Raw genomic sequence first — 24,981 nt, forward strand, 5'->3', positions numbered from 1 at the left:
TTTTGCTTTTGTTTTGTTTAATATTTATATATATATATAGGTGTATATATAATTTGTTTTATTCACTTTCTCAGTTTTTAATTTAAATCAATAATCAACATCATTTTATATAATTTCATATAATTTGTTTAATATGCAAGTATATATAGTTTGTTGTCTTCGTCGGCATCTTGTCTCTTTTGTTGCTGTTGTTGTGGATAGGTTTCGATTTTTGTTTGTTGTAATTTACCATTTTGTTTAATACATATCGTGTACGCTTGTGTCATTATTATATTTATTTGGTTTTGTTGCTGTTTTTGGGTTTGAGATAATTTACAGTTAATATTTGGAAAAGCAAAGTACTTTATTTTGTTATTGAACAATACTCGTAATAAGTTGTATAGCTTGGTTTTTTTTCTTTGTTCCGGTCTCCATCCATCGGGCTTACGTCACATCGATTTTGTTAAATTTAGATGAATTATATTACATAAATATTTTTTGGTATTTTTTTTTTCACGTTTTGTAAGTTTTTTGCATTCTTTGTGTGTGGTTTTCTTTTTTCTCATGCATCATTATCTTTTCTCTTGCGTCGGTGAACATAACTACAACTGTGTAAGTGTGTGTACAGGGGATACACAGATCCCTAACTACTCATTATCATTATCATTATAATATACCATTTACAGGACAAAAAACATCTAATGTATTAGTTGAATTTCATTTACTTTCAATATGGAAAAAATCAGAAAATCATGGCTCATAATAATCCCTCCGCAATGTCGCGACGTTTTATTTGGAATGCTCTCGAGAGAGTTGTTTATTTATTTAGCTTAATTAGCTAATTTGTTGTTTTTCTTGATTTTCCTTTTTTTTTAGGTAGGTAGAAGTTTTTGTTGTTATCGCCGCCGCTTTTCTTTCCATATTAAAAATCCCAATTTCTTAGTAGGCTTGTGCAGCAGGAGCACAAATTTGTTAAGTATATATAAATGTATATTGTTTAGATGTCATATACTTGAATATAATATAAATAGTAATAACTATTATTGTTCTTAATATTTCTTTTTCTGTTTTAACATTTGCCATAATCATTTAGTTAGTATGTATATTTTCATTAGGTCCTAATATGATCTCAAAATCAAAGAATGTGTTTAAGTTGAAAAGGAGAAAAATATAATTCGTTGGATAAGTAGTTGGAGAAACCTTAATACTTGAGTTTAACTAAATATAAAGATATAACTTCCAAATAATTGTGTATAATTTTGTGACAAAGAAAACGATAATGAAACTAACCAGAGCTCTATTTTCCCTAAATTGTAAACTATATTAAACTAAAGTTAATAATTCCAATCTGTTTCATAGTGCAAAATGTTCGATATCTTTTCTTTTTGTAAAGTTTAAACTGATGATATATTCCGTTGAAATCACGCTTCAAAGTTTAACTTTCATTATTTGCTTTTGGGTTTCGGTTTTTATTTGGTTTTAGGTTTTCTACTTATACGTCTGATTTTGTTAGGTCATCAAAACTCAGCTCTGTGTATACATAACATTAGTCTATGCAAGGGTTATACATAATATATATATATATATCTATATATATATATATATATATATATATATTTTACGATTCGGTTCCATTTCCTCCCGTGAATATGTCGTCGGCCATGTTCATTTCATTTAAACACACACATAGATTTTTACTTACACAGTTAAGTACGTAATGCTCTCAATAATTTTAAACATAATAAATAATTTACATAACAGTTTAAGTTGCCCTTTACGTTCTTTGCTCTTTTATATATCCATTAGTCAGTAATATTATCCACTAGTAATCCTTCAACAGTTGAAAAACAAATTCGAAAACCGGAAAGATTCTTCTCATTATTGGACTAATTTTAAAAACTGAAATAAACTTAACACGTTTAAAAATCATACACTCTCCCTCGTTTAAATAGTTTTCTTTTGTTTCATACATTGAGTATATATAGAGCTTTTCAGTAATAATTTAACATACTCGTAATTTTCATTTAGCTTGGAAATTCTGAATCAATCAATGACAACAACGATTTTCATAGATTTTAAAATGATTTCATGTGTGAGATTATATAGGGAAAATCATTCGAATTATTTTCAGATTCCTGTCTTACGTGGGTGATCATTATATGTAGTTTCCATTTCGATTTGTTGTTCAACCAATGAGATATATAACTTAGACACCTAAGGTATTACTTAATCGGCTTTGATTTGTGTGTCTGTCTGTCTGTCTGTGTTTATGTTGAGATAACTGCATAGATGAACAATTTGCTTTAACTACGATATTTCGCTGATTGTTGCTGTCGTTCCGGGTGAGGAGGATCAGTTGTAGCTGACGTTGATGATGCATCGATTTCAATGTTGTTTTTTGTTTTTGACGGTTCGCTTAAGTTTTTCTTTGGTTACTTTTTTATACGTTTGATAGATGTGCTGTAAGTCTAAGATTTTTTAAAGTAATTTCATTAATAAGCATACAAAATAAAACAGGTACCCTGAAGAGGTCAGAAAAAATGGTATAGCTAAGTCAGACGATTGATCTAGATCTCGAGTTTTTAATAAACTTTTTCTGGTAATCATAGACTATATAAGCATCTTATGCCCTCAAGAAGTCTTGAAATAATCGCTTATTATATTAAATCGGTATTTAAACTCTTGAGAAAGGACTTGGCCAAACAAAAAATATAAATTTTTAATTAAATTTTTCATTTGCTCCTTGCGTATACGTAATAAATATGTGACATCCTCTAATGCGTTGAATATATTTCATAACTAAACCAAAAAAGCATTAATTTAAATTTGGAAACTTTTCCTATGCTAGTTTTTATTAGGTTAATAAATCTACATACTCAATTTAAAATTTAAAAAAAATTAAAATTTTTATAATTATTTTTTGCAAGTTTAACGATGATAAAACTAGGAAAAAATTGGCAAAAATTTATTTTCTTCCCTACATGCCCAGAAAGATTCGCCTGCTGATGCTGATTAAGAATATATATGACTTATGGGGTCGGAAATGACTCCTTCACTTAGTTTTTAGCTTCTGACTGAAACTATAATACCATTCTTTGAGCCGTTAATTATCTATATTTATATATAAAAATATTGACAAATCAATGTCTTATAAAACGCATAACTTAGCCAAAAAGGCATTAATTTTAATTCCGAAAGCTGCCCTATGCTAGTTTTTATTAAAATATTAATCCTGCATACTCAGTTTAAAATTTGAAAACATTTTTAATTTTGACAATTTTTAGAATTTTAATCTTATCTTTTATTGACAAAACAAAAATGGACAAAATTTCGAAAAACAAATTTTAAGCCAGAAATTGCTAGATCGACTCAGCTTTTTATGCTGATCAAGCTGATCATTTATGGGGTCGGAAATGACTCTTTCACCGAAAAACTATTATTACCCTCTCATCAAGGGGTTATCATAAGGTAATTCAAATGCCTTTTAACATATGTGGTATTATTCTCTCTACCATATATCCTTCCATATAACCTAGTTTTAAATGTAGTTCTCACCTGCTTTTTGTTATCCATGGTAGCGCCTTACTTCATGTTCTTCAAGATCTCGTCGGTCTCCTCCGGATCCTTGAGGGTATGCCACTGGGCTATGGGCCTACGTGGCGAGGCCAGCATATCGGACCAGTGACGCAGCTCGGTGCCGGTTCCCATGCAGCCAAGTATGCAGCGACCGATGGGTTCGGAGGTTCCAATACGATCATAATCCACGACGGTCACAACAAGACAGATTTTCTGCTCGCGAGCGTTTTTTTAGTTGGAGGGAAAAGAGGTGTTCAAGGCAGAGTACCGGCATTAGTATGGGATATTCTAGGATCTAGGAGTATTATCGGTTTTTCTTCTTCTTTTTGTTTAAATAATTTGATTTATTTTTTATTTGGTTGAAGGGGAGGGGGAACTGCGCTTTTGAGTAGAAGAACTTTTCGGTATTTCGATATACGTGTTCTGTTTTTGGGTTTTGAGTTGTTTTTCATTTTTCGGGGATAGAAGTGGGAGCTGTTGTTTTGGCTAACAGGCACTACGAATGCTGATTTTTTATTTTGGAAGCAGGCTATAGACAGAGGTATCAGTCTCTACGTGGAGGTATTTTTTTTCTTTATATATAAGGGCTTTTGAGTGCTGTATATTCAAGAATTTTAGTGCAAGCTACTTCCGGTTCAATCGTTAAGATCGTTGGCTGGAAATTTTCCACAGGCTGGCACTGGGTTTTAGCACAAGCTCTTGGGGTTTATAGTTTATAGGTTTTTATTTTTTTGGGGTAAACATCTAAAGGCGTTCTCAAGCATTACAAAAAGCTCCTTCAAAAAGGGTTATGCTTGCTGTGGAGTATTTTACTTGTATAAATTATTTTTTTTTTGGGTTTTTCCCTTTTTTTGTTTTTTTTTTGGTTGTGAGTAAACAAGCAGAACATGCAAATGTCTAAAGCTAGATTATGAGTAGCTTAAAATGATAAATGTTGAAAAATAAACGAAAGAAATTCCTAAAAGCTTTCGAGTAGCGCAAGGTGAGAAGCAAATGAATATGGTTTGGTTGAGATATATATATAAATATTTATGTATATATATCGTCTGTTGTTTTCTTTTAACCTCGGGGACTAATGAACAAATTACTTTTCTTGATATTCGATAGCAGTTCACTTAAGCTGTGGCCAAAAAGAAAAATGTTCATTAAATACGTGTAAACGAAAATGTATAATATTCAATCCCATTTGTCGTTCATTGTTAATTGGTCATGGCATGGACGGGTCCTACTTATAAATGTTGTATTCATGTTATATATTGTTTAGAGACAGGGGGTACTAGCACACGTAACGTAACCGTAACAGAGTTCTCCCATAATGTTCCAGATTGTTTTGGAATTATGTTTGGAATTGGTATTGATGAATTCGGTATATTCATGGTGATACGCTATACTTCTCTGTGGTGGGGTATATATTTATACTGTGTATTACTGTATTTTGTACTGTAGCTGTTGTGGTGCGATTTGGTATTCGATATTCAAATCAGAAGACAGTGTCAAAATAATGTACCCACTGCGATTTGGTGGTTGCGTGGTGCATTATTGACGCCGTTGTTATAAAGAGTTTGCGATAGTTTGTATTATGGAAAGAGTAGTTTAAATTGGTATTCGAATTTCTTGTATATATATATATATATTTGGTAGTATTCACTGTACTTCCCTCTGGAGTGTGTGTGTGGGCTACATATTGTGTGTGTAAGGCTCGTGCTTTGCTGCAGGGATGCCCACGAATAGTTCAAGAAATAATAATTTGAAAAGAAACAAGTCGTGTCTCATGTGTTGTGTTTGTGTTGTTTCGTAAGAAATCCCAAAGGATCTTCGAACTGGGCATCCCTGCTTTCATTTTTTTGCTCGATTGCGAGCGAAGCGGCACACTACAGGCTTGCTCTCCATTCAAATGCATCTAGGATGCTGTGTGTGTTTCGCATCTATAATGCTTAATTGAGCTTTTTTTTTGCTGATTTTTCCTAAGCCACTAGGCATGCCTGCTGTTCATTGCTCTCCTCTTTTTTGCCTTTGAGCTTACACGTCGAACTTGTCAAATTAATTGAACTTAAACATAAACCAAATCAGCTGGGCTAAGCACACATCGAACTGAAGCTCAAAATTAGGTTCAATAATTAATTCATTTCTCAAAGACTACACACAATTAAAAGCATTAAAATTATAATTATTCAAATCGAGAACAGTTGCTAATTTTTTTCGGGGCTTTAACTTGTTTTTGTTTTTGAGTATTTACAATAGTAAAGAAGGGATTATTCAAAATAAAAAGCTGGTACAAAATTTTGATTAAAACTTGTAAATTACAACATTAAACATTGAATACGTTTTTGGGTTTTTTTGTTTGTTTTTAAATCTTATAGAACACAAAGATTGATTAAGTTAGTTGTTTTTGAGGAGGGGGGGAAGTTTAAGATATATCTTTATGGGTATTACGAAGATTTGGTCTCTAAGAGTTGTTTTTTTTGGTTGTTTTGGTTCAGAGTTGGGTGTTGTTGTCTCTTGGTTTTGGAATACAAGTATTCAATATATGGATATATATATATACGGTATATATGTAGTATAATTAACAACAACGATTGCACGTAAGTAGGCTAGTGTGTGTTAAGAGAGGGGAGGTTGGAGGTTACTCAAAACTCGGTTTTAGTTTGTAGTTTGGTAGATAGTTCAGAAGAGGACAGTAACAGTAGTAACAGTAGGTAGTAAGTAGTAGGTTAGTTTGTAGAGGTAGTAAGTAGTAGTAGAGTAGTAGTAGTAGTAGTAGTAGTAGTTGTGGTTTTTTATAGGATAGTATAATACATTCTCGCATACTTGTATTTGTTCAAATGGTACTTCAAATGAGAACGACTCATTATAGTAAGGGTTGAGGGTGCATTTTTTGATACTTGTCTTCTTCTTTTTCAAACGTTTGCCATTTTGCATGATTGCAATTTTCACATATGGATCTATAATATAGGAAAGAATTGAAAGAAAGAAAAAAAGAAAACATTTTTCGTTTTTATAACAAAGTAAAATTTACCAACAATCTGATGAACACATCTTATTATTTTTTTTGTTTCTTGTTTTGGCGTTACACATATATAATAATTAATTGACACCAAAAAACATTGATTATTGTATTTGTAAAAATAGATTAATTTTTAATTGGCAAACCCAAAATCAACTGAAAATACGCAACGATATAGTAGTATAAAGAAAGCAGGCCAAAGGATAAAAGTATAATCTAATATCCTCGATTAATATTATAATATACTGCAATTGGGGTACAGAAATCTCTAGATATTTAGATGGGATTTGCTCAAATAACTACTGGAGATTTCCAAAACCTTTTTGCACTTTGCTTTGGCTTGATATCTTTAACAAAAATTAAATTATTGCAAGTTAAAATCGATTACCGGATACAGAGATACGTTTTGGAACACAGCAACTTTTATAAACTCAAGGCATATACGCACACAAATTGTGTTAAATTAAAATGTACATAGATAAATAACATATTATCTGTAGTCACTTGGAAAGTTTCAATCCGAATATTTTCAGAGCATTAAAAAACATACTGGAAAATGTTCTGTTGTTTGTAAAAGCCTAGAAGAACTTTAAATTGGGTTTGGTTTTTTTTTGGATATATTCAGCGGCAACGTTTTGTAACTTCTTTTCGATTTTGGGATCCCAACTCGGGACTAGTGTCCTGCGAGTGGCCCGAAATGATGTCGAGTGTTTAAAGTTAATAAATAAATTGTACAGATTACATGCAAAAGTGAAGCTAAAGCAAGCGAGAATTCGGTCAGTCGATTAGCTTGGACGAGCTTGGCGTTCAATTTGGTTTTTTCTCTATTTGGCTTGGCCAGGCATACATTAAATATATATATTTAAAAAAAAACTGTGCGAATATTTCGGGATGGAAACGTTGCCGGACAATAAATATATCCATTGATTTGATTTGATTTCTGATTTGATTAGAGAGTAAATGAATTAATTGGAAATTGTAGCGTACGCGATTTAGGTTAAATACGGTAAGATATGCAAGTTGATAAGTTTGGCGCTAATTGATAGTTGAAAAGTAGTTGACAAAATAGTAATTGGAATAAAAGTTGCATTTCTTTGCTCTTTATCCTCTATATTTGTTCGTAGCAAACGTTGCCTTGGCGTTTGCTCGGCCTCAATAAGTTGTCATAGAAATAAGAGAGAAAAAAACAAAACAATGGCATAAAAAGTAAAAATAAAACGAACAACATACTTCACACACTTAGCTAATTTACACACATAGAAAGCAATAAAAACGCCGACAGGACCAAAGGAGGCCTAAATCAATGCCCCGATTAATCCTGCCAGCGCCTTGGTATAACGCCACATTACCAGACAATCCGCCCACGTCCATCTTCTTCAGGTTCTTGGCCTCCAGGATGACAACGGTTAGTTTTCCGGCAGTCGGCACATATCGCAGCGAGAAGCAGATATCTCCCAGCTTTTCCTGTTTCCGGAAAAGAGTTTACGTTTGGGTTAGTACAAATTATTCAAAATGTTTCAGACTTGCATCAAACAACATGTCACACAGAGTCTATTGATACATTTACATACATATCCATTTAAATATATATATATATATTTGGGATAATAATTATATAGTTTCTAGATCAATGGGGGTCAGCACTACACCACAGTGCAAGGGAGAGTATATATTTAATAAGATTTGAACTTTTTAAACACTGGTTTTTAAATTATTATAAAGATCACCTCATGATTTAAATGAGGAATTAAGTAATAACCCTAAAAAGGTAGCCTATTATTAAATTTAACTGACAGTTAAATAGTTTAGGTACCTTTTATGATAAGATTTTGAAGAAAAATCTCTCTCAGTGAGAGACTTCTTAAAAGTGAAAACAAAAAAGCCTCTGGTTAAATTTATCAGACAAATAAAGAAGAGTTCTGAACGATAGATAGATAGAACGACAGAGATAAGTTTATAGGTTTCGAAAAGTTGAAACTTTTAACCCTTAACTGGTTAAATTGAACAGACGCCTAAATAATAGAAGTAACTACTTTCTAATGTTTTCAAATGTTAATTAGGATCACATTTTTCTTAGATTTTATCTTTTCAATCACACACAGTTAAGCTACTCAAGTTATATATTTCCTCCATAACCAGTAAATATAATAATTTAAGATCTAAGTTTAACGTTAAGACGGCTCACACAAATGGGAAATTAAAAAATTAAGTACACTTGTTACAAGTTCAGGGTTTTAGGGGTTCTTGGGTTTGGGGGTAAACAGTACAGTATTATAGTAAGTAATGGTTACATCAACTTTAGTTCATTTTCTTATATTGACAAAACGAAAACGCCACAAAAAATTACATTAAAAACATTTACTGCACGTCTTAGAGCTTCGATTTTGTTAAGTGTAAATATTTATATATATAAATATACCTAAATATATGTATTTCTGAGGGAAGAGTATATCCAAAAAGAAAATTGAAGAAACTAAGGCAAAGTATTGAACAGAAATTAAACTCGTTGATATTGTTTAAGTGTATTTCTTTGTATAAAGGGGACTTGTGTTTTTCCTTTTCATTTATTACTTTTATTTTATTACTTGATAACCATACCACTTACAGATTCACTTTGGAGTTATATTTGATTCATTTGTTTAGTATTCCGTTTGTCTTGTTTTCGATTTTTTATATTTTTTTTTAAATAACACCCAGCTCAAAACCGACTGCACAAAATGCAAAAATATTTTTGGTTTTTTTCAAAATTGTTCTTAGAAACTATATTGATATGAGATTAGGAGAAGGCAGAGACAGAGAGTTAAGAAGTTGAAGTCAAGCAGAGTTGAACCGATTTTTATGTACAGTAAAGAGACTAAATTTTGGAGTTCTATTTTGGACCCGTATTCGAAAGGTACGATAGATATCAAAATGAATAAAATGTTACTTATACAGAGAAAAAAATAGATAGAGAGATATTGATTTCTTATGTACATGAAAGGTTATTAAAGATCGTAAGTATATATTTTACAAATGAAAACACTATCTAAGTTATCAGTATTTCTATTAATTAATATAAGTATCATATATAGCAACCCTAGGCTGGTTCGAACCGCTTGCAGTTTAATTTTTATTAATTTTTTAATTATTATTATTTATAACACAAACCAATTCGATGCCAATTCCTCGAGCACTTCTCCAAGGGTCAAACAAACCCGGGCAATCAAAAAATCGTATTGTTTGAACTATAATTTGTTAGCTATAGAAAATGTGGTTGTGTGTTATTTTGGATTAGTTAAAAAAGTTTCAAGACAGAGACAGAGAGCGAGCGAGCGAGACAGACAGAGAGCGAGCGAGCGTTATAGAGAATTTATAGAGTCTTATATCGGAGTCACTTACCGCAACTTTATAGGTTTTTCTTAGTTTTTTGTTAATATTTTAATTCATTGAACTCGTTTCATGTTCAGGTTTTTTTTCTTATCGTTTTGATTTTGCGTTTCTGGGCCTTTCAAAATATTCTTTGTTAAATGTTTGGTGAATGTCTCATGGTAACTAAAATGTTTCAAATAACAATCGAAACGGAAAAGGAAACGGTAACGGAAACGGAAACAGAAACGTTTAACGTTAACGGAAATGAAACGTAAGAAAATGTTTAATAAAAATATTGAAAAAAAAAACAGGATTATTGAGCATTTGTTTTTTGTATTTGACTGTCATCGAAGCTCTGCTTACACATTACAGTACACAATTAGGTTATGCAAATGAAAACGTAATTACAGTACACACATATCGGGCGAGACAGCGACAGAGAGCTAAACACAAAAACGTAAGACTTAAAAAGAAGCGTTTTCATATTTATTTTCATTATCATCTTTTTATTTTCATCATCGTTTTTCAGTTGGATTTCATTCTAGATTTGTCCAATGTCTTGGCTCTTGAATTGAATACATTTTTACATATTTTGCTGGTCGAACAGAATTGTAACTCAAACACAACAAACAGAACTGGGAACACATTTATGACGACAACAACCAAAGCAAATAACGATAATTATGAATCTTCTCTTCGGCTTCGATTTTATACTTACATGTTTATCGCATGATTCACATTTCGGATTCGAGATTTTTCCATGGCATGAGTCAAAAATTTCGAGTACAGTTTGAAAATTTCGAGTTTTCGAATTTTTGTGTTTTACAGATTTTGGATTTGGTTTTTTTTTTATTTTTTTTTGGTTTGGTTTTTTAGCGATACGTTCAAAAATAATTAAAGAGAAAAATTAAGAGCGTATTAAAAACTTTTGAATTCCATTTCCAGTAGAATTTTGATAAGTAATAATAGTTGTTAAAATTTGGTTTTTGAAAAATGTTTCTTTTTTGTTGGTATAGTTTTGTAACCAATTAATGGTCGTATGTCCGTGTTCGATGTGCGTGTGATGTGTGTGTGCGTGTTCTGGTGTTAGTTACTAATACTTAGTGTGGTTTTATATATTAGTATAAAGTCGTAAGCAAAAGGAAATACATGCAGTAGAGTAAAAAATTGGTTGAAAAGGTATATTTTGCAGTGTTTCTAAACTAACTGTTAAGTAAGTTGAAAGTTCATATAAGGAAAGGTTACAGTATTTGGATTTTTTATTTTGGCACTGAAGCTAATTTTCCTTGCATTCAAAATGCATGGAAATTGTATTTTGAAAATATTTAAACAGTTGCGGGACTTTATTTGTTTGTTTTATTTATTTGTTTTTGTTTTATAGTGTATTTTATATGTATGTATATATTAAACTTCTTTACGATGGTTCCAAAAAGTATGCTATGCTTTTGTATATGGCAAACTCCATTTAAAATATTTCACACAATATTTTAAGGCACCTTTTTATTATATAAACTATAAAATAAATCTGTTTGTTGTTTAAACAAACTTTAAAATGGTATAAAAGTATTCAACGAATTAATTTATATAGAAAATCAGACTCTTATAATATCACAGGAATCAAATTAATATTAATATTAATATTTATATATTTCAAAATCCATTAAAAATGTCACAACTTATTTTAAGATAATTTTATTAAGAAATACTGAAATTAAATATATTGTTTATATACTCTTTTTTATCCTGCAATTGTATAAACTTTCGGTTTGCCGAAAAATATTTAATTAGACATTTCCATTTCATTTTCATGTCCGGCATTCACAGGCGAAAACTTAAAGCTTTTTCCATTTCTGAAATTGTGTCCTTGTGTGATTGTGTGTGTGTGTTTGTGCTTTTTAGATTGTATTTATTTGTATTTGTAAATGTCCTTTGTGCATTGTGTGTGTTTGTGTGTGTTTTTGTGTGTATCTGTGTTGAATCTTTTTCAGAGCATTCCTTTCATCATTTTCGACCAATTCATTTTAATTAATGCAAATATTTTACAACATTTTAATTTAGTTAGTTAGATAATTTGTTATTTGTTATATTTCAAAGAATGTTTTTGTTTTTTGTGCGTTTTTAGTGTGTCTGTATGTGTGTAGGGGGGTGGGGGGTTTTACAGAGGAAAAGAGATAGAGAGAGTGTGTTGTGTTTGGGTAAAAGTTTGATAGACTTTATGCAAATAACTCGGGGTGCAAAAGTTGATTACTACTTTAAGAAAGTTATGCAAAAGTTTTTGGTTTTTTTTTAAGTATTTTCGATGTTTAATTGTTCCAATCAAAGTGCAAAGAAAAATTGTGTTATTAGAGTTGTCATGTTGTTATAATTTGTTTAAGAGTGGGGGCAGGATTTAATTCAGCAACTAAAATAATTGCATCAGCATGGTCAACGAATGCTTAAGGAAAATGGCCTGAAAACAGGCAATTATTTTTTGGGGAAATTGTAGGAAAAGGCTAGAGAAGAAAATGGAGGAAAAGCACTCAACCATGCTGATTGATTTTCTTGTTGGGGCTTTGTTTATATGCCACACGTTTTCTCAACAAATTAATATTGCAGTGTGATCATTTGCATATGGAAATGTGAAAACATTTGTCATAAAATGCGTTTTCTTTTGCAAAACAGGACATGAAATCGTTAATATTAATACAAAAATTCAACTACAATATTAATGATGCGAGAAAGAATGCAGACATAACAATATATCGGGGTATATATTTATGCATATATGTTATATATATATATAGAGAGAGATAGAGAGAGTTAGAGACAGAGAAAAAATCAGAGAACAATCGCTCATGAACAAAATTGATTGATTATTGATGGGAAAATATAGAAAGTTTTGAAGGTAGGTTAGTTAAGCCAATCAGTCAAGTGTGTTTCGATGGATTATAAACAGTTTTTTATTATTATTATTTAGTTTTTGTGTACAAGAGCGACAGTTCACAGAGACAGAGCATGTTATATAGAGGGAAAATCATAAACTCAAATTGTGTATGCAAAGGTGTTAGAGTTCTCTTTTTTTTTTTGTTTTTTATTACGTAATTTTAAATGATGTTTTTGTATTTACCTTCTACAAAAGTTCAAGTAAAACAAGAGTTTTTATATGTTTCGAAATCAATTTGTTTTTTTTTTTTTGAGGGGGAATTGGAGAAAGAGAAATTTAGAGTTTTATTTTTTTGTAGTTGTATTAGTTGTATTGGTTGTGTTTTCGGTTTGAAAAAGGTACAAGGAAAATCATAAAACTGTCGGAGAGATATTAACAAAGAGAGAGAGAGAGAGATAGAGAGTGGAGGGGAAAATCAAGGTAAGGCGCTTTCCCAACATTTGATTTTCCCCCCATTTGTTTTGCTGTTGGTTTTCGGTTGTTTTGAGTATTGATTATTTAAATGGTAAGATAATTTCTGTTATTTATTTATATTTGCATTTTGAACTGGGTGTGTAAAAGTTTTCACAAGAGATTCGAAAAACTTTTGCTTGTCTGTACCGCGAAGTTTTCATTGTTGATATTGTTTCTGTTTTCTCTTATTTTTTTAGTAAAGTTTTTCTGTTTTCATTGTAATTGTTTTTGTTTATTTCACCGCCCCACCCAAAAATTGTACTTATAGAGAGGGGGTGGATTTTGTTTGGGGGTCTAAGGGGATCGTTGACTTAAAAACAAATATATCAAGTGGGTGTCACAAATGCTTCTGATTGCTTTCTGTTGTATTCTCATATTTATATTTATATTTATATAAAATTTGGTCGTGACTTAGGTTCGAATGCAAAATACACACAAAACACAATCGAGAGAGAGAGGAGAGAGAGGTCACAGAAGTCAACAAATGTCACACGATTTCAGTGTTGGCTTAGTTTTTTGGCTCAAAAACTCAGAGTACAAATAACGAACGCAATAAATCATATGGCTTACAAAAGAGAGAAATATATATATGTATATAGAGAGATAAATAAATCTCAATGGATTTTTCTTGAGTTGGATTTATAGAATAATAATTATAATGTAAATAATAAAACACACTTAGAGGCACACACAGAGTGGTATACATAGACAGAGAGAGAGAGTTACGGATATATAGTTGTGATCACCCCCCAAAAACTGTGGAAAACCCGGCCCAGCTTCACATACCTGTCCGCCCTCCCCTTCAACGCTGACAAGGTCACGCCACTCCTCGATCGTCTGCGCAAGGTCAATGGTGCACAGCGGCACCTTCACCTCGCCAATCTGGTCGTGCTTCGAGAAGCGATCAAAGTCAAAGATGGCAAACACAAGCGTCTTGTTCATGGCATCGGCATAGGGTAAACTCTGTGATTCCAAAATATATCATTAAAAATATCTAACTAAAATTACATATAACAAAATATACCTTAAAGGTGAACGTTTCGTTGAAGACTGGACTCAGGGTCTTGCGGTGCACTTTGGTCTCGAACTTCTTCTTTTTATCAGGCAGCAAGTAAACCTTGACATAAGGATCCGATGTTCCACCCATATCCAGAGCGGGCAGCTCCTCAGCCTGAATCACTGTCACGGCCAAACTGTTTGAATTGAAATCGTATTCCAGCTAAAAAGAGAGAGATTCAAAAGGCGGCACCAGCAGGGGGATTTCGGTTTTGAAACCAAAGAGGAGACAGATCGAAAAAATATATGTTAGTCAATTGTTTATATTTGTCATATATTTCATTATTAATGTGGTGGCTAGGTCTGATTTGAGTCTGTTTCGCACTGGGGGAAAATTGAGAGAAATAACATTTAAGGCACTCAACAAGTTGTAGAATACAAAGTTTTAAAGATTTAAGTTTACCAAATTCTAGTTATCCAACTTTCTGTAAACATAATTTCTGATTAACAGAACAATTATAAAGAAACATTTAATTCTTAAGAAAAACGTGTTGAGATATGGTAAACAAATGAGTTAAATTTTACCAAGTGTATCAAAATCTAACTACTAAAAATTAGCTCTAACTTGAACTTGTTCTAATTTAACTTCCGGTGAACTGAATTGTAATTTAAGGGCAACCAAATTGGTATTGAAAACTACTATAAATTAACTACAACTACAACTTTATTAACTAATATACTTTTGAAAGTATTTAAAATTCTAATTCTTTCCTTAACTTAACTTTTATATAGCTACAATTAAGAACTTTCGTAAACAAACTTCTTGAGTGCCAAATGTTACAAAGTGGAAACTGAAAATTTCGAGTTTTAATGTAATTTTTGTTGTTTCAGTGTGATTGAAAACCTTGAAGAGGAAGTTACAAGACTCATTTTGGGAAATGTTGAGTATTTATTGTCCGCTGTTGTGTGTGGTAAGTGTTTTCCCAACTGTGCACACGTTTAACTATTTGGTTAGTATCGTATTTCGGGGATTACGGAGGGGTTTGCTAAGAGAGACCCCGGGGGAAAGGGACTGGAGAAAGGGAGAACCCACCTTGAAGTTGAGGCGACCCAGCTTCTGTTCGCTCTGCTTATCCTCCTCGTCACCCTCCTCGGCATTCTCGGTGAGTTCCTCCATATCAGGCTGAACCTATGACATACCAGAACCCAATAACTACTAAGATTTGATGGCGCGTCAGACACTTACTTTCTCCTTGTACGCCGATCCCAACAATTGTACCGACTTCATGTCGACACCCTTCTTACCCTTACCATCTTTGGTTCTTCGCTTCTTCAGGAATCTCCGGACACAGAAGAAGATGATACCAAAGACGACGAGGAACACGAGGATAATGATGGCCACCACGCCCCATGTGGGCAGGCCGGTGCGTTCGGCAATTGCCTCGGTGACAACTTCGCCGGCATGCTCGATCTTTTTGATCACCGGCAATGAGGTGGTTGTGGATTCTGAAAAAGAAAAAGAAAAATATAATTTATATATAATATAAAAATATAATGAAAATGGTACTTTTTAGAAGTTTTATGATATTTTATTTTTATATCCTTTTAGGGTGTTATAGTTTTGATTAGAAGCTTGTTAGGTTGTGAAGGAGTCATTTCCGACCCCATAAATCATATATATTATTGATCAGCATCAACAGCCAAATCGATCTAGACATCTCCGGAGGGAAAAACAATTTTAAATTTTTTTTCGATATTTTTTTCACAAAAAATTTACATTGTTAAAATTTAAAAAATTGACAAAAAATTGAATTGATTAAAATTTTTAATTGAGTATGCAGATTTATTACCCTAATAAAAACTTAGACAGGTATGCTTTCTGAATTGAAATTAGTTAATTTTTGGCTTAGTTATGAGTTTTTTTAAATTTGATTTAAAGATAAAATTGACACATAAGATATATCTAAATATTGGCTCAAAGAAAGGTATTAAAGGTTTAGTCAGAAGCTTAAAAAACTGTGAAGAAGTCATTTCCGACCCCATAAATTATATATATTATTGATCAGCATCAACAGCCAAGTCGATCTAGTCATCTCCGGTGGGAAAATAAATTTTCAAAATTTTTTCGATATTTTTTCACACAAAAATTTACATTGTTAAAATTTAAAAAATTGACAAAAAATTGAATTGATTAAAATTTTTAATTGAGTATGCAGATTTATTAAACTAACAAAAACTAGCATAGGAACGCTTTCCGAATCAAAATTAATGCATTTTTGGCTTAGTTATGAGTTTTGTAAAATTTGAATTACAGACAAAATTGTCACATAAAATATAGAAGATTATCTACCCAAAAATGGTATTCTAAGTTTAGTCGGAAGCTTATAAATCAGTGAAGGAGTCATTTCCGACCCTATATATTATATATATTATTGATCAGCATCAACAGCCGAGTCGATCTAGGCATCTCCGGTGGAAAAATACATTTTCAAATTTTGTTCGATATTTTTTCACAAAAAATGTATATTGTTAAAATTTAAAAAATTGACAAAAAATTGAATTTAAATTGAGTATGCAGATTTATTACTCTTATAAAAACTAGCATAAGAACGCTTTCCGAATCAAAATAAATGCATTTTTGGCTAAGTTATGAGTTTTTAAAACTTGAATTTATCTATATAATTGTCATAGAAAAATATCTATAAATATGTTTAAGGATATATACAGTTCGGCTTCCTGAAGTTTATTTCCTTTCTTAATTCATTTATTTTATTAATTAATATTTATTTTTAATGAATTATTTACCCTGAGCCTCTGTGGTTGAACTCCTTGTTGTTGATTCCACCTGTGCGATTCTTTGACTGGCCGCTTCCGCCGCCTTTTCGGCCTGCTCCAGCTGTTCCTGCCTGTCCACCTCACGGAACTTGGAATGATGTGTTTCTGCTTCCAGCTTCTGGTCCACGGATTCCAGTCCAGCTGCCGGCTCTGATGCGGACGCTGGCGCTGGTTCCGCTTCCGGTTTGGCGTCCGCTTCCGATTTCGCATTTGGCGGCATTTTGTTTGTGTTTTGTTTCTAAAAAATTATAGAAGTTGTGAATATTATAATAATTAAATTGTAAAGATAGTAAAATATTTAATGTTGTAATTATAAATCTTTTGAAAACATGTACTTTTAATATCTTAAATGCCATAATAAAATTCCTGGAAAATCTGAAGCTTATTTTATTTATTTTTTGTAACAATCTTTCAATATTTATTAATTATCCAACAACTGTTTAGAGTTTGTAATTAAAAATATTTATATATTTACCCAATGCTAGTTAATTTCAGTAAATAAAATACTTATAAGTAACAAAAATGTAACAAACTCAAGGTCCTTTAGTAAATAAAATGCTATCGTTCCACTTTAGTTAAATGTTCCCCATATATATTTTTTATTCAACTTGAGAAAACATTTTCACGATGTGCGGTTAATTTCCAGGCTGTTTGCGTTTTAAAAATAGTGGAAAAAAACAACAGAGTCGCCACAAAGAAATCCCACAAAAGTCGTTAGCAACTTTTCCTACATTCGCATCCTTGAAACACTAGAAATGCGCTGACGGCGCCAACTAAAACGGGAGGAAATGCTTATAAATGTGTGTGTGAGTGAGTGTGAGTACGCAGCAAGTAAAAGTGCTTATCCTTAGCCAGCCAAGGGCACGCACTCTCACCCACCAGATATATATATATCTGTAATATGGAACAGTATGGCGTATCCACAATGGCACCCACACAGAAGGCTTTGAATGGCAGGGATCCCCCGACTCGACTTTGTCCTGTTTCTTCTCATTTTGTTCTCTCTTTCTTCTTTAATTGAATTCATTAATATTAACACTGCATCCAGCTCTCTTTAGAGTTTTCTTCTTTATTTTTCTGTTTTCCATATTTTCCCCCTCTATGCTGAGCGGCATTTCATTTGCTTTAACAATTTGAGCCGCATTAATTATGGACGAGGGGAATCATCTGCTTGAGTTGGGTCCGCTCAGATCCTGCATTATGTTTTGTTGTCTGACATCTAGTGACCCTGAACCGCCATTGTCGCGGAGACGGTCTCCCGGGATTTAGGGGCTTTCCCTGCTCTATATAAGTATATTCATATCTCGTTGATTGGCAATAAGCTGTCGCAGCTAGGGACTTTAAGAGTCCCTGATCTCCGCTGGAAAAATGTAATTTTGTTGACCCAACAAAAGTTGAATGACATGTGTCAGCTAATGCAATTTTTCTGGATATTTTTGGGGTCCTTAAGTTATGATAAATAAAAGAATTAGAATGTTTTTGCTTCTGAAAATGTTCTTATAAATTTATCTAGTCAAAAGAGCAGTTTATTGGTTTAATTTTATGGTAGAATTTAGGATCAGTTATAGTCTGAGGTCTATAAATAGATATTACTAAGTATTTCTAAGAGTTGTTATTATTTATAATAATATATATGAGATTTTTTATTTATTATTTAAGAATACAAATTATTTATGAAAACCTAAACTATAAAACAAAAGATTTGGTTCTCCTAAAGAAGCATATCCCAAAGATAATGACTTCACAGGTAAGTTTAATAATTTGTAGTAAAATCCGGCCTTATTTACTAAACTCTTTCAACATTAACTATATTTTAAGTGTAAAGATATGCCTCAAATATTCATTATCTCTCTATATTTGTTATCATTATTAAACTACAACTATTCCCTTTTGCAAAACGCAACGCAAAGAACTTAGTTTCCATATAATCCTCACCCTTTTTAGCTAATTAATATTACCATCAGGAAATTCTACTTTAAATAAGCCGATTATCCCTCTCAAATACTTAACAAAGTTCGCTTTTACATCTCGCATTTTCACCTCTTGTTCGCGGAATTCCATTAAGCCGGTAGCGCTTTTCATAAAGCTTCCACAGCCAAAGATAAATTATAATGCCCGCCCAACCACTCAACCGCCCAGGGAAAGCGAGGAAAATAAAAGGAAAACCCGTAAAGAGGCAACAACAAGCTTGGCTAAAAAAACTACAACAAAAAAACCAGAGAACTTGGTGTAGGAGCTCAATATAAGGCTAAAGTGACTTCAAATTGCCGCTGTGTTTACTTGGCAAATGACGTCAAAGGACATCTATACCCTGGCACACACACTCACATCCACTGCAAAGGGAAACTTGTGGGGGGGGGAGGGGGGATTTGAGGGGAAACTCTTAGAGCCGCTTAAATGAAAAGCCTGCAGGCAGCTGCTTTGTTTATTCGGTTCCATAAATATGCTTAAAATTCAAATGTTGTGGGTTCGAGGCGCGTAGAAAATTTAAATGCAAACTCTGTGTTTGTCTAACAAGGACTTCGCTTTTTTGCGTGCTGGTCCAAAAATACACAATTTGCATGGAAAGTATGTGAAATTATGTTGTAAGGGTCGTTTAACCTCGAGGCGAAAGTAAATTTTTTATTTAATTTAAGGAATTATCACGCAGACGTGTGACCACGCCTTAAGGGCCACGAAATTCTTAAAGTTATTTGGAGTTTTGGGGAGTTTTTGTGTAGTCAAAAAAATTACTTTATTGGTTTGGATTTTATTTAAAGAATTTTGTGGTGTTCTTAATTTTTTTTAAGGGGGGCTTATTTTACTTAAGGGGGCTTATAATATTATGGTAAGCAGTTGAATATGTTTCAATATACTTAATAATAATGTTGTACCAAATTTAAGCTAACATGAAAAGGGCTTTAACTTGAATAAACACAATAAAAGCTTAAATAATTATCCCCTTGCCTTAATTTTATATTTATTTATATTTAAACTCTCTAAAAATCAAATAAATTGAATTTTGTAATAAGTGGCAGAAGTGTTCGCTGACCACGCCTTTAAGCCTTTGCCTGCGGTAAAATATATAGCCAACAAATCAATAAATTTAAATGCATCTAGGACACATTCTGCTATGGAGAGGCTGCCTGGAAATGACTTCATGGAAAGAAAGAAGAAAATGCGAGAAGAAGCAATAAAAAATGGGAAACTAGAAAGTGCCACGAGTCCTTCCGGTGCTAAGGATATCGCCAGATAAATTGAGTTGCAGCTCACTGACAGAAGCAAAGAAAAAAACGAAGAATACAACAAAACGGACAAACACTTAGCGCTACTTTCCGGACCCAGAAGGGAAACTCATCAATAATAAATGTACACGCAACAATCAGAAACACCTTTTTTCCCGGAAAATGGCAATCACGAACAGGAAGAGGCCAGGACACTTGAACCCAAGGTAAAGCCAAAGGCAAAGCACTTTGCTTGCCATATTTTATTAATGCAGCAGAAAATCCTCCTCTGAATTATGGCCTGCCATTGGGGCAACAAAACAAAAACAAAACAAAAAACAAATTCCTGCAGGTTAATAAGAACAAGATGTGCAACCAGGAAAAGCCACAGGGAAAAGAAGGTCACACAAAAAAATATTGTATGTCGCCGCGTTGGCAAAACAATTTTGTCATTCTGCCAATTTTCGTGGTACTCTTTTCCTCAACGGGTCAACCGGGCGGATGGTTGATTTTTGTGGTGCCCACTTGTCTGGGCCCGAAAAAATTTGTGGCAGCGATATAACAAACTACGACGCAGTTTTCTAACGAAAGGCGAATTTTCCCTTTATGGCCTCAACAGCTGGCTTTGCCAGCCACACATTTGTTTGTATTTTTTTTTGCAAGTACTCACATTTCGAGGGCCAGTAAAAAATCTCAAATGGTCAGTGAGTTCATTGTTGAGGGCCCAATTGATGGGAAAACATTTTCAGTAAATGTCAGAAGTGTAATAAGTACAAAGCGGAATGTATTTTATTATTATTATTGGTAATATAATTTGAAATTGAGTGGAGAGTGAGTGGAAGATTGGGGATCAAAAGTGGCCGGAAAAGAAGATAATTCTATTTAAAATTAAAGTTATAACAAAAAACACTCTGTGGGTTTATTGTTGGATAACTTTTAAAATATAATATTTGTTAGGAGGAAAACTTGAATATATTTTTATTTTCATTTATTATATATGCTCTAAAATGTAAGGTATATATTAAAGTGATAATTCTTATCATAAAGTGATTTTTAGAATTAATTTAATAAATACTTTAGCTTTATAAAACCCCACAAAGAACAAAGTTCATGAACAAATTCTTTAAAATTCAATATACATTACTTTAAGTACATTATTCCCCAGCCCTTCCTTAATAGCCATTAGGTCATGAAAAATTAACAATGCAATTACCACAGTCTTATTGAATTTAAACCTTAATAAGGGTAGCAAATACCTGAAAATCAGCTCTCATGTCCTGTACCCTACTCAATTATTCAATGTTCATTTTCAAACCATTTTCCTAATAATAATTCCAATGCTATGACCTTTGTCTGAGTCTCTATAAATAGACTGATGACTGTGGGTGGGGATTTGTGGTGCAGAAATCAGAAATCTGATAGTGAGCGGTGGGCGTTGTGGTGCATTGCAGTGACACACTGTGTGACAGAGGGGAAAAAATCAACAATTGGCCGTAGATTAGGGGTAAAATTTGCCGAAATGATAAGATAATTTCGATTCATCAAATATTCAGTAAGAGGGGACACCAACAAACCCGGCTGACAATCAAGCTGTCAGACCAAATTAATGCTAAATAAGAGTGGATAGACAGCCAGCCATTATCCATTACCGCTTTGGATAAACAAAACAAAAACAACGGTACCTGCTGGTCTGCAAAAAAAAAATAGAGGAAAAACTAGGAAAGGCAAAAAGGATTCGTTTCGAATCTATGGCAACATCTGTGAAACCCACGCACGTAATGCGGCCGAATCGAAAATCGCAAGGGGGAACCCCAAACTCCGAATCCTTGCCGTTCCGTTTCCCGAGCAGCAAGCGGTTAAACTTTTTGGCGACTCAGAGAGAGAGAGTGGTAAATCCAAAGAGAGAGAGAGAGTGTGGAAAATCTACACTCGCTTTTCTCTCTCCATCTCTCTTGCCTTACTGCGCACATAACCCAGAGAAGGCAACAAAATAAAAACTCGGAAAAATGGCAAGGGAAAAAGGAAAATGAAGAAAACCCCAGCTAGACGACGGCGAACAAGGACTTGAGGCCTCAGGACTGAATAAGAATGCCCGAGTAGAAAAACCAATTTTCCACATCATTATGCTCTATCGCTTTCATTGAACAAAAATACCGTTGTAGTCGCACAAAGTGTGTGTTATTTTGAAAATCAAAAACCAGTGGTTTCCATTGATATGTTTAAATTTCATAAAGCCCTACGTTTACTCCTCCTGTTACCAAAAATATCTCTTAGGGGCGGAAAGGGTCAAAGGTTCTGTGTGTGCTCGTGGGGGCCAACTTGATTATTGGCAATTATGTGCGGTTTCTCTGCTGGCTTCTCAGCTGGATTTTTATTGCAATGCCCTTAATAGCCGGCCGCAGGACTTCCATCACAATCCCTGGCCGTCTCCAGCTAATTACCAAAAAAGAGAGAGGGACTTAATCAAGTTTAGCTCTTATTAGGCGAAGATAAGAGGCCGCCCAATGAATAAGTGATATATGTGGCCAAGGGCCGGATTTTGGCAGTCTGGCGGCTAATAAACTTAATTAACATAAAATATGTCTTGACCTTTTAGAAGAGAGCTAACCATGGAAACAAGTTTCTAGGATAGAGATGGTTTAAATTGGTAATACATTGTAACACAATGTTTAATAGGGAATTTATTGGTGGCTAAATCTTTGCTTTTGAATACTTTCTTATACTTATAGTATAAGTAACAAAAGTTTTGAATATTTTTAAACATTTGGGAGTATGTTTTCTATACTTAAGTAAATAAAATAAATTCCTTTCCGAAGCATTTGCTTGAGATTTTATTTCTAAAATGAATACTGAACATATAACCAAAGAATAGATGTCTAAATAAAGGTAATAATTAGGTATTACTGTAGTATATACCTTTCAATTAATCCAGGATACTCAAAAATGATTCATTTTTCATGATAAAACTATAGTTAACTCTTATATTCCTATTTAATAATGCATCTTCCTTCTTTCTATATAAAGCCCCAATAAGTATGCTACATTTTTGTAACAAACCAATAAACTCACCTCCTAATCAGACAATTTTGCCAATATTTCCAATCGGACTCGCCGTTATAGTTCGGTCTTCCACTTCCTTTCGGTATTTAATGTGCTTGTTTATCGCCCGCTTTATTAGTTAGATGATGGGTTTTGAGCAGCGTTTAACGAAGCGAGACTCCAGCTAAGCAGAGCTGGGGGCGGGTGGTGGTGGTGTTGTCACGGCGGCAGCCTGGCAGGAAGGATGATGATGCGGGTCCTGGCGTTGTGTGTGTGGGTGCGGTGTGCTCCTCCTCCTGCTGCTGTACTCCTTTCTTATTTTTTTGTTTTTTTTTTTGCCTGTGGCACTAGTGAGGCCGCTGCCTGCTAGTCTCACATGAATTTCGTATACTTTTCGGATATTAATTGATTTATTTGATATAGTTTATTTAAATATTTTCCACAAAATGTTGGGAGAGACGCGAACGAAGAGAGGGAACGAGAGAGAGAGAAATACGGTGAGTGTGAGAGAGAGAGCGGGAGAGAGAAACGGAGCGTATACGTAATATCAAAATACAATGGTATGCGTAAATATTGATAGAGCGAATTTGTGTGTGTCTCCTTGCTCAAAAGGTTATGTGTGCGGGTGTGTGCGAGTGTGCGTATGTGTGTACCGTGTGCCTGTGTGTGGGCGAAGAGAGAGAGAGGCGGGGGTTGGCAAATTCGCTTTTTCCCTCAAAGAAAGCAAATTCAGGATAGAGATTTTCTTAGGGCCATTTCTTGTTCGGGTTTTTTTTTCTTTTTTCTTGTCCTTTTAGCCTCCTTTTGAGCTTTTTCTCTTTCTCTCGCACTCAGACACTTGAAGTTGGTTTGAGGAAACCCCTTTTATTTTAATGACTTTAATTTGTTTATTAGTTTTATTTTAAATATTATCAAGCCGTTTTTTTAGCACAAATATCACACTTGTATAGGAATTACTCTTGGTTTTTTTGCTTGGCTAGACGCGAACACAGAAATCATGTGGAAAAATCAATATCCCTGCAAGTGGCTCACATGCGTTTTCACTTTCATATGATAGCCCATTTTTTGCTCTCTTCGTTTTTTAATTATTATCATTATTCGTCTTGCACTTGGGAATTTACAATTACAAATTTTCTTTGTATTGCTGCCATTTTTTTCACCACAAAATTCTGATACACAAAAAATGTTCTCCTTTTTTGTAAGCGCGTGCTACACACACACAGACACACACACACACAAATAGGCTAGCACGCACACATACAAACGCGCACAACACTTTTCGGTGCTTTCGATGGCGTTTTCATTTATATAACAAATAGCAAAACACTGTCACTGCATTTTCCAGCATTTAACCAATTAATTATTAATATTTCTTTAATTCTTTGTGCTTTTTTTCAAAGATTTTCCATGGATTTTTCACTCTCTCTATGCAGTTGTAGAATTTTTCATTGCCCATTCACCTTCAGCCTAGCGCTTTGTACTTCAGCAGTCAACTTCCACGGTCGATGTTCATTCGCGTTTTGGCCCACACGCTCAAGGAGCAGCGAGGAAAAAGCTTCGGCCATTCGGGAGACTGGCCAGAAGTCCCTAAGAAACGAGAGCGAAACGGTTCTGCCATCGATTTT

General features: G+C 33.4%; 1 protein-coding gene across 5 annotated transcripts; it reads right to left on the bottom strand.

Moving 5' to 3' along the window:
* On the bottom strand, positions 1 to 24,981 carry Syt1 (Synaptotagmin 1). 5 transcript variants are annotated; one of them, XM_020950440.2, is made up of 11 exons: positions 24,817 to 24,981; positions 23,387 to 23,746; positions 17,085 to 17,352; positions 15,526 to 15,785; positions 15,373 to 15,462; positions 14,308 to 14,502; positions 14,070 to 14,246; positions 7,909 to 8,017; positions 6,364 to 6,497; positions 3,535 to 3,768; positions 1 to 2,447 (listed from the first exon to the last, which is right to left on the bottom strand). In XM_020950440.2, the coding sequence occupies exons 3-10, from the start codon at positions 17,332 to 17,334 to the stop codon at positions 3,562 to 3,564; spliced, it is 1,422 nt and encodes a 473-aa protein (XP_020806099.1). In that variant the 5' UTR covers positions 17,335 to 17,352; positions 23,387 to 23,746; positions 24,817 to 24,981; the 3' UTR covers positions 1 to 2,447; positions 3,535 to 3,561. The 5 variants fall into 5 exon arrangements, with proteins under 5 accessions (XP_020806099.1, XP_020806097.1, XP_020806098.1 ...); XM_020950438.2 differs by having other exon boundaries at positions 7,909 to 8,023; XM_020950439.2 differs by having other exon boundaries at positions 15,373 to 15,468.

Source organism: Drosophila serrata, unplaced genomic scaffold (genome assembly GCF_035046125.1).
Source record: "Drosophila serrata isolate PLE 108 unplaced genomic scaffold, ASM3504612v1 contig_240, whole genome shotgun sequence".
Classification (NCBI taxonomy): Eukaryota; Metazoa; Arthropoda; class Insecta; order Diptera; family Drosophilidae; genus Drosophila; species Drosophila serrata.